At 34.0% G+C, this 11,366-nt stretch overlaps 1 protein-coding gene across 1 annotated transcript; it reads left to right on the top strand.

Annotated features, from left to right (window-relative positions):
* The first annotated feature begins 8,461 nt into the window (after positions 1–8,461).
* On the top strand, positions 8,462–9,275 carry LOC110116211 (quinolinate synthase, chloroplastic-like). The gene has a single exon (XM_020849709.2). It carries the CDS (start codon positions 8,538–8,540, stop codon positions 9,273–9,275), a length of 738 nt encoding a protein of 245 aa, XP_020705368.1. The 5' UTR covers positions 8,462–8,537.
* Positions 9,276–11,366: the final 2,091 nt, after the last annotated feature.

Consider the following 11,366-nt stretch of genomic DNA (forward strand, 5'->3'; position numbering starts at 1 on the left):
AGGTCACTTAGTTACCTTTATTTGAAAGAAATACAATCTAGTACATCCTGATGAAGATATGAAGAGCCGGTCTACTACAACGATGCTTTCTTTTAGAGAAATCTTCAAGGAGGACAAAGAGAAATCACATACATTGATTCTGAGAAGAAGAGAAGAAGTAGCACAAACATCTGCACCTCAACCAAATTATTCAGAATTTGATTGAGAAATTTGATAGACTTGAGACTCATTTTGATCAACGATTTGATCAAATTGATGCTCACTTCAGCAGCAGAAACAGGACATTGGTAATATAAGAAATGAAGTTCATGAAATTAATACCAATGTTATGTTGATAAATTCCTACTTAAACTTATTTGGTGGTGTTCCTCCTCCTACAGAAGAATAGAAATTTGGGTTTTGAGTACTAGATGGTTTTATGTATCTATCTTTAGTTATATGTTTGTTTTTTAGAGTTCTATGTATTTTCCTTTCTAGTTGTATTGATATTATAAATTGATCATGTAATCTTATTAATATCAATGTATTGTTGTGTTTTTGCTTACTATATTATGTTTTTGAAATGTATTTAGTCTTTATGAATTTCATTAGTCTTTTTTATCTTAATTGTGCTTAAATTAGATGTAATTGAGATTAATTTCATTAGAAAATCTAGTCTTTCTAAATTTAAAATTTGTTTATAACTTGTTATAAAAAGAATTTTTAATTTCATGTCTATTCATTTAGACTACATTAAATTTAATATTATTATTACAATTTAGATGTTTTCTTATTTTGTATTTATTTGTTCAAGTGATATTTATGCACTTAGAAAAATTGAAATTTTAGATTATTGATCTTGAAAAGAATTGGTATCAATTACTCTTGAAAATTGTACAAAAAGTACAAAAATCAAAAGGAATGCGCAAAGGTTCACAAATGTGAAAAAGAGGCGCACAAATAAAGCTCAATGTACAAGATGCACAAAAATGTGCCAAAAATTTGAAAAAGATGCACAAAAATGTGCCAAATACTTGAAAAAGATGTGCAAAGCGCCACATGTGGTAATTCTTTTCTTTCCAGATTCTTTCAATCTCTTAATTCAAATTTGATCTTATGTTCATTTATATTTCTATTGACTTTGAAATATACAATTTTATTCATCTCTCTTGTAATGATTTTCTTTATCTCAAATGTCTAAATTGAATCATGACTTTGATAAATTCTTCTTACTTATAATGTTATATCACTTCTTTAAATTCTTATGAATTTCTATGATTTATCTAATGTTATTAGTTTTAATTTGCATACATTATGTCAATCCTTTTTAGATTAAATTTTAAATGGATTTCATATAATTACTTACATTTCTTGTCTATTTCTTCTTCACTTTTTGTTGTTGTCAAAAAGGGGAGAAATTATTGTGTTTGTATGTTGTATTTTGGTTTTGTGTCATTTGGCTTGTGTTATTAGTACTGTCTTAGTATTTTCTTGTATTTTTGTTTTTTTGTAATTTTTTGTTTGTTTGTTTATTTAAAAAATAAATAAATAAAAATTGTGTTCTTTAGTTCAAAATGCCTCCTTATTTTCATGTATTCATCATTTCAGGGGGAGTTAGAAGTTTTTTTTTTAAAATTGAAATCATATAAACAATAATTATTTTGCCATCATCAAAAAGGGGGAGATTGTTAAGATAGTTGCTATTTGCATGTTTTACATTTTTGCAACTTGTATGTTTTGATGATTCCAAAATATTATTGTTCAAATGTGTAGTTATCTCCTGATAATTTTAGAAGATTTGTATTTGCTCTTGTGTGTACTAATATTTCAGGTGAATCAAACTCTCAAACACAAAGTCTTCAAATCAAATTCAGCAAGAAATACTTTTAGTTTTTGAAGCTTAAAATTATCATTTGAATTGAGATGGAGTGATTGTAATTGAGTGAATAAAAATACACACACACACACATAAGGAGATCATATAAAAGTTATACTGATCGTACAGGACGATATCAGTTCGTACGGGACATCAGACAGATATCTCCTATTTAAGATCACATGGAACGAATAGGAAACTGGCTAGAAAAATTTTCCTACCGCTGGAGCGTGAAGGCTTCACTTGGTGGTTTAAAGTGTAAGAATCTCTACTTGTGAATTGGGAATACTTCACTCTTTTCTTTCTTCCTTTTAGATTTCTTGTGAGAAGATCTGTCAAGGAGATCCGGTTCTTTGCGACACTTGGAGAGTGTGAACAGCCGAAGGTTCTCTGCCCACACTAGGAGAGTGTGAAAGGACGAAGGTCTCTGCCCACACTAGGAGGTGTGAAAGAACGAAGGGTTCTTGCCCACTAGGAGAGTGTGAAAAGGACGGACGATTCTCTGCCAACACTGGGGATTGTGTAAAAGGACGAACGGTTTCTGCCGCACCGATAGTGGTGAAAAATGTTTGTAAAGGCTTCTCCGCGCTTGCTATGGGTGCAAAAGGAGAGACACTATTGGTATTAGTGCAATACTCAGAGGGTGCCTTCTGGGAGTGGATGAGGTCTGGTGTTAGACCGAACCACTATAAATCTTGTGTCTTTTACTTTACTGTTTTTATTTTCTGCATTTTACTTTTGTTTAAAAAACTCTGTGGTTGAAAAATTTTTCTATAAAAATTTCATTAAAAAATTTCATTTCGGTTCAACAAAACTTCAAAGAGGGTTAAGTTTTAAAATACCAATTCACCCCCCCCCTCTTGGTAGCCTTGGGACATTAACTTAGGTCTAACAACCTATTCACTAGACTCAACAGTCGGGTCATCAAGGCTATGTCATCTTCTATCTCCACTATAGAACTTTCACTTTCTGAGTTATTTACTTTCAATGCCACCATCCGCTCATTCTTCTTTTCGCCTGCATCACTTTGCCTTTGACTCTCTCCTTGCTCATACACAATGAGTGACCCAAGTAAATTGTTAATTAAATAGACGTGAAAATCTTTAAATTCTGTGATTATAGTAATTTTAACTTTATAGGAACTAGGTAAGCATCTAAGAACCTTGTTAACTTTTTCAACATTTAAAATTTCTCTACCTAATGCATGCAAGGATGTTACGATTTGGGTGAACCTAGTGTACATGTCAAAAATTAATTCGCTAGGTTTCATACGAAAGAGTTTATAATCTTGCAATAGAATGTTAAGTTTAGACTATTTAACTTCACTAGTTCCTTCATACGCGATGCAGAATCTATCCCAAATCTCCTTACCAATAGTACAGGTAAATACTCTCATGTAGCTCTCAAATTTTAATGCATAAAAGAAACAGTTTAAGCACTTCGCATTTAATTGAGCCAAATCCCTATCCTCATTGCTCCAATCATTAAAAGGTACTTGAGTTTTCACTCCATTCACAAGTATAAATAGTACAACATAACCATCATTAACCAATATCAACATATGATAGTCTATAGACTAAAAAAGTAGACATTCAAATTTTCTAGAAATCAAACAGAATATTATCAAAAAGAGGTGGAAGAGTTATTGAATAACCTTCCATGATATTACGATTACCAAAATGAGACATGATCGATTTTCAAGGTTTTTAAAACGTTATTTTTGAAACCCCACTCTGATATCAATTGAAATTACGAGATGCACCGAGAGGGAGGGGTGAATTGAAAAACTTATTGCAATAAAAAATCCTAAACATGAGTTATAATAATAATTTTTTTTTTGTGTTTTTTAAAAATTTAAATAATAAATTTAATTATGAGGAAGCAAGTTCTTGAAATACAATTTACAACAATGAATTTTTACAATAATTTTCACCAAGCAATTTTAATATAAATAAAATGCAAGTGTAAATAAAAAGCAGTAAAGTGAAAATTAGCCAGAGATTTTATAATGGTTCGGTCACTTGACCTACGTCCACTCCCTGGAGTCCTCCACTACGAGAATTTCATAACTAAATAATAGTTCTCCTTTTTCCCCCACGGTAAGGCCGAGAAGCCCTTACAAACCTCACTTTCACCAACTCGGCGTGGCGGAGTGCCAAGCGCTTTATCATCCTCTTAGCGACGGCAGTGCACCATCTCATTTTTCTCCCTCCTGAAGAAGGCAGAGTACCTTAGAGGACACGAATATAGAAGAGTCTCCCCCTTAAAGAGCCTCCCAAGAGATCTTCTCGGGCCATAGGAGGAGCAAAGTGTAGCAAGCTTGGAGCAACCGTGTGATCTCCCTCACACTCCTTCTCCCTCACTAATCCCACCTTCTCCTTCCTCTCACAAACCCTAAAATTTTTAAATTAGCCGTCAGGTTCGTACAATACGATACAATATTGTACAGTATGATTATTACAAAATGGACATCATCATGGTACGAAGGTTTATGAACAGGCAAAAAGTTTTGAATTCAATCGTATAGTACGATATAAATCTGTACATAACGATATATAAAATCCTTCTGTTCATATAGTACGATTCCCGGGATGACGAAACTCGTCTCTGTACATCGTAGGGTATGAACTTCTTCTTATTGTACGACTAGTCAAAATCAAGGGATCGTCCAGTACGAAAAATTGGGACGATCGAAAACAGCCTCGGTTGATCGTACAGTACGAACAATGTCGTATAGATGATAATCAATCATAAATTAATCCTTGATTTATGCACTATCTCGGTGTTAATTTAAGTAAGTATTCAAAAGTAGGTCGTATAATACGAATGGGATTATACCGTACGAAGTGTTATTAAACTTACTTAAATTAATCTGGCGATTAGGATTTTTAATTTGTAGCACATCATATAGTACGATTATAATCGTACAGTACAACTTGTTCACATAAAGTCATTTCATCTAGATCAGATCGTACAGTACGATATAAACTTGTACAGTACGATCAATAGAGAAAAAAATTCTTCATTTTATAAACCCTCTCCCCCTGTGTGTGTATTTGATTACTTACTCTTGCATACAATTTGTGGCTAGACTCAAGAAAAAAAAAAAGATAATAAATGAAAAAATTACAATGTTATGAACTCCAACTCCTAATATACCAAATCTTGAGTCTTCTTATTGTCCTGAGTAACTTATGATATCCTTGAAATGTTAGTACTTACAAACAAAAACAGAAATCAAAAGTATTCAATGAATATTAATTTAAACGACATTATTTGTCATAATCAAAATCTCAGACTAGGGGTCATGGATTGCAACAGGAGCTTGCTTCATTGACGTATGCATACCAGTTTTCTGCCTCCGCGCCTTGCGAGTATCGTTTGCTCATAAAAAGAAATGTCTTCCTCCAGATCAATCTTCATCTTCATCGACATTTTTCGAACGAAATTTTTTGCTAAAGGCCTTATATATTGCAGTGATTCGCGGCTGAAATTCTGAAAAAAATAAGCGCCAACCCTAAATTTAATGTTTGGCCAGGTCACATTGCAAGAGAAATGATTTGAACCGGGTCGGGTTGCAAGACAAATGAATATCCACATGCAAATCCATGTCGGCATCTTCTACGTAGGCAAACCACACATAACAATTTTATTGGCGTCCAGACGTAGCTCTACGTCCGGAATCCGCACAAAATAATTTCTCTAATTTAACACTGATCCATTCGTGTGTATTTATAATAAGTAATGAAACAAAATAATGCTTGTGTGTATAACAAATTAATTCTCACTTTCATTAGTTGCTTATCAGTTAACAAAAGCTCGTTAATTTTTATTTTGTTCATGATGTACAATAAATAAGATTTAGAAATCAAAATAGATTTCTCTGGACGAATTTTAAAAAATATATATTATTTATTTTAACCCAAAAACTTTTTTTATTCAAAAATAAATTTAGAGAGAGTAATGTCACCCTGTGGCAGAATTTAACTTCACAAAAGGAGTGCTACCGTAATATATTGATTTATTTTAAATTTGGTTTTAAGTTAAAATTTGATTTTATATTTATTAATGTTTTATCTAAGTTAACATAGTAATTTTTGTTTAATTTTTTTTATATTTCTTTCTAAAATAAAGTAGCGATGGAAATAACTTTTTAATTTTTTTTTGTGAGCCATGGCACGGGAATTTGGTTTTATTAAAATTTTACATAAATCAGGTAGCTAGTGTTGTTTTACTTAAAAAAGCTAATTAATCTAAGTTTTTTTCATTTGTAATATCTAATTTAATATAATAATTTGTCATTACCTTTTTTAATATTTTGCATTAGACTAAACTGTTGATAGAAACTTATTTTTTGAATATTATTTATAAATTTTTTTAATATTTAATAAAACTATATTCGAGATTGGCTTTATTGAAAATAAAATATTCTCCGTATGCATTGGATGTCATCTTCATATTACTTGCAAAAATTTTTATAAACACTTTTTTGATGAAATAAAATTAAAATAAAGTTTTTATTGACATTTTATTTTTATAGAAAATATCTAAAAATAAACAAAATTTAGATATTAGAATTAAAAAAAATTTAAAAATATATCAAATTTTGTTACAACTTATAACATCTATTATTATTATTTTTTCGGTTCGTACAATAGGATAACTTATAACATCTACTTGATTTAAGGCAAAAAAAAAAAATGATAAAATTTAATTGTCAAGCAAAATTAATTTATTTTAACACAAAAGTATAAAAGAATCAATAAATTTTACCATGTTAAATTGTATGGTAGAATTAAAAAAAACTAAACCTAGAAAACATCAAGTTCAGATTATATATATATATTTCAAAGACAAGCAAAGAAAGGGGAGATAAAATATTTATTTCTGAAAGGACTTGAAAAGGAAGAATTATTCTGTGCGGAGTGTGGAGGGCGTCCGGATATCAATAAAAATGTGCCACATCACTCCATTGGTGAGTACCCAGCTCGGTACCCGCACTCGGTACCGCTGGATACCCAATACTTAACCAGACAGTTCTCCTGTCTGATCTCCATACAGAATAAAAGCTCGTTGAAAAACCAACCCAAGGCATTAGGATTTTTTGATATAAATTTTTTCCTTGAAAGGAAAGTCATTAATATCTATACTTTGGATGTAGACAGATGGCAGTAATGAAAGTGAGAGAAGCCAGCCCAACTCAACAATATACACAATTGAGTGTTTGGTGATGGTATGTATAGAGGATATGAACTTTGTTGTGATTTTTGTAATTTAACACAAATACGTTACCTATTCATTATTTCATGAAATAGTGGAAGAACAGGGGTTTGGAAAAAAGTATCTATGAAGATATCAGAAAACTACAAAATAACGACCCAAGTAAACAAGCAGACATAAAATAAGAATTATATTTGATTTGAGGTTGCTTTGTTTTCTAGACTTGGGAGGCAAAAATACGAGAAGTTATTCTTCTGAACTTTGTCAAAGAGAAAGAGGAAAACTTACAACAGAGAGGAGAATAGGCGTGTTGATGCTTTTTGTCTTCTAAAATTGGGAGGTGAAAAGGCGTGTTGATTTAGAATTAATGTTTTTTATTAAATTACTTATAAAATGGAAGGTTAAGATTTAGAAATAAAAGTAATTAAAATCTTTGGCATTTCTAATGAATCTTATTTAAATATAATTAATGTAAATAAAGTAATAATTGTAATCTTAAAAAAAACTTAATAATTGGAAAGGCTAAGATTTTACTTGAGTAATTAAAATGAAAGGTTAATGTTTTATTTGTGTGGAAACCCGAACCTCTTTAAAAATAATAGTATAAATTTTATAAAAAATTTAAAATACAAGGAATCAATTAGACATTTAAAGAAAAGTTTTAAAATTAAATATAATCATATAAAATTTATAAGGTGATATTTAATACTATAAAATAATAATAATAAAATAAAAAATAGTAAAAAAGGGATGTTTAACTGGGGTGTTAAAATGGGATAAAATGGTTACCTTCGCAACGAGTGAGCTCCATATTGTCATTGTCTTTACTTCATATCCAACAAAAAAATGACAAGCTGTCATGACTTTTGACCCAACAAGAAGGATCGTCGTCAAAGGAGACGAATAAGTCTTTTATCGTCTCGTTCAGAACTTTACATCACGCTCGAAAACGATACGTTCACAACGAGTGTTGAACATCATCGAAGTGTCGATTAGGGTTCACTGGCAAAATGGAAGAAGTCTTCCGACCATAGGAGAGAATGTCATTGAAGGAGGTGAACATTATTGAAAGAGGAAGGAATGACTAGAACGTGCCACTGGAAGGCGGAAGCATGATTAGGACTCACAGACAGAACGACTTAATCGCTTATACGCTTGACGAAGCGGTTCAAAATGGGGTCCACATCATAATTTCTAGTTCACCTTAATCCTACTCGAAACTCAAAATAAGCTAAAAATCGAAACTCGAATCTGATTCATTATTAAATCAGGTTCATCCTAACAAAAAAATTTGGATAGAATTCGAATCAAATTTTTGTTTGACACGCCTATATTCAGCTTTTCATCCCTGAGGACCACCAACTCGCTTTAAACCGTACATCCAGCGTATTTATATCACCATCCCCCGCCCGCCTCCCCGCCATTTTTTCGCCCGTTTCTTCTCAAACTCTTTCTCTCTCTCATGGCTTCGTCCTACCTAGCCAGTAGGCTTGTCCTCAACCCTAAACTTAACCCTATCTCTTCCAGCACCCGGAGGCTCCGTCCCAAACAAGCCGCCCCCTGTTTACTCCGATGTTCCGCCGCCCCCTTCATAACATCCTCTTCCTCCGCTGTCTTCAAGTCGATTGCCGATCCCACTCCTACAACAGCCCACTCCGATGACCCATCTAGCCGCCTCCAGCGACTCACTTCCGAGTTCCGATCTCTCCCTGAGACAATCGACCGCGTGAAGCGTCTACTATCCTACGCTTCCGGTCTCCCGCTGTTTCCCAATGCTGACCGCATTAATTCCAATCGTGTAATGGGCTGCACCGCCCAGGTCTGGCTGTCCGCCTCGATGGACGCCCTTGGCAGGATGCGCTTCGCTGCTGACAGCGATTCTGAGATCACCCGTGGCTATTGCGCCTGCCTCATGGCCATCCTCGACGGCGCGCTTCCGAACGAGGTGCTTGCGATGCGAACTGACGATCTTGCCGATCTCAACGTTGTCGGATTGGATGGCCGAGCTCGCTCGAGGGTGAATACCTGGCACAATGTGCTGGTTAGCATGCAGAAGAAAACACGAGCGTTGCTATCCGCAAAAGAGGGACGACTACCGGACGAGCCGTTCCCGTCATTGTTTATTGGTTCCGATGGGATTCATGCCAAGGGTAGCTATGCCGAAGCCCAGGTAAGATTTCCCTGTTCATCCCTTCCTTGAAGGCCTTTTATTTGTGCGAGTCTGCGAGATGCCAATATCTATTAAGATGACAACACAAATATGCTTTGTCTTCTTGTGCTGCCTCCGTTTTTTCCCCATTGCCCACTTTAGTAAAAATCAGTGCTTGTTAAAGGGCGCAAGAAGGGTAAACTTAGCGAGTTTCAGGCTTTCGAATTATATTGATTTCCATTGTGTAAATTTAGCTGCTTCACATTAATTAATAGAATTTGAGATAGAGTAGAAGCATCATCTAATTGGTTTGTAAAAATCGAAGCAAACAAATAATTGATTTATACAATTCGTCCATACCACTTTATTCAGACCTCGGTGAAACCATGTTAGATTGTTCTTTTCTTGTGTGAAAATAGACGTGACAGTTTGGTTGAGGGAGGGCTAATGCAAAATTGCTTATGCATTGCTGTCCGTCCCTAAGCCGGTTGGTTGAGAGCTTGTGTGATTTTTATTTAATTGGCAATCAACTCAACTCACACAAAAAAATGCTGCATGTTTTTTTTTTTAATTGAGTGGTACGATTGGTCCTAAGCATTCAATATTTTGATTACAGCATGTAAATGGGAGCATGCTTTTATCGAAGGTAATGGCAATAAAATCCTGCTCTTCTTGGAAAAGCTGTTTGGCGACTATGTTCCTGATTGCATATAAAATCATTTTTCTAAGGAAAGGAAAACAAATAGAAAAAAGGCACCCAATATTTGTCAATGGATGTACTAGGTTAATTTACCAATGGATATGGATACTCAAAATGTAAGGCAACTTGTGAGAATGATATCATATTTGTTTTTTCTTTTTCTTTTAATATTTAGTGCATGCTCATGCTTGATGTACATAGGATTTAATACTAAGACCTTGACAACAATTCAAAAATATTATTAACTAGATGACACCCATATTATAGTGAGTTAGGTTCATACCTTTGAAGAACTAATTGTGAAGGTTTCAACTAATGTCTCTGAAAAGAAGTGAATTGACACCATATTCTTATATTTCGATGAAGGGCTCTCTATTTCACAGCTACTAAAGTGTTCTTGTGCATGGTTGATGTCCTGTGTTAATTGACCTTATTTGGGTTTGCTTAGGGCATTACAATTAGCTCCACCATTGGTTTCTCTTGTTTCTATTGGTATAAATTTGTAATGTTTAAGCTGACTATCTGATGATGCTATTGGCTTGTATTGCAATGCTAATTCATTGTAATATAAAATAGCCACTAAAGTGCAGGAAATTGCTGAATTTCAGCAAGTTGGATGCAGAAATTCACAATTTAGTAGAGAAAACAGCAAAACAAATCCTCCAATTCAGCAAAAGAACGAGAAAAGCAACAAACGATACATGAATTTTCAACTCGAGAGGAATATTCAACTCTCCAAATCTCTAAACAAAGCCTAGTGCCCAAAAGCAAAATACTAGATCTCCAAATCAATCTCCAAATTCAAAATAACCCTAATCCTAGCCAAAAGGAAATTACTTAAAGCAAAATACAATTAATTAATCCCTAAATTGCCCCTAAGTTTGAATTTTCCCTTTTAAACCCTTTGCCCAATCAATTATTGGGCCCCACACAAGTTCCACCCTCCTCTGTGGGCACGCTTCCTGTAGTAATGAATCGGTCCAGGAGGGATCAGTTTAGCTGGGGGCCTAAATATTACCCTCATTCCAAAGACTCACCTTATCCTCCAGGTGAAATGAAGGAAATTATGCTTTACCCTTTCGTATGGTTCCCAAGTAGCGTCGAAGTTGGGAAGGTCCCTCCATTTAATAAGTGCTTCTTTCTTCCCCTCTTTATTTTCCCTCACCCCTTTAAGTTCCAGTGGTTCTTGACCAATTCCAATTCCTCTGTCAGAGTTGCTAGTAAATCTATACTAACTTCATGCTCCCTAGAGCTCTCCTCAACTATGATACTTGGAAGATTGGATGTATCATGGCGGATGGGGATAACTTCAAACGGTACGCAACTTCTCCAATCTTGTCCAATATCTCATAGGGGCCAAAGTACATCGGGGACAAATTCTCATTTATCCTGTTGGCCACTGTCCTTTGTCTGCAGTTTCACAGTTTTATGAATACTTTATT

This window comes from Dendrobium catenatum, unplaced genomic scaffold, assembly GCF_001605985.2.
Source record: "Dendrobium catenatum unplaced genomic scaffold, ASM160598v2 fragScaff_scaffold_28, whole genome shotgun sequence".
NCBI lineage: Eukaryota > Viridiplantae > Streptophyta > Magnoliopsida > Asparagales > Orchidaceae > Dendrobium > Dendrobium catenatum.

Excerpts from the sequence above, each read along its gene's own strand:
- LOC110116211 (XM_020849709.2), top strand. The coding sequence starts at position 8,538 with ATGGCTTCGTCCTACCTAGCCAGTAGGCTTGTCCTCAACCCTAAACTT.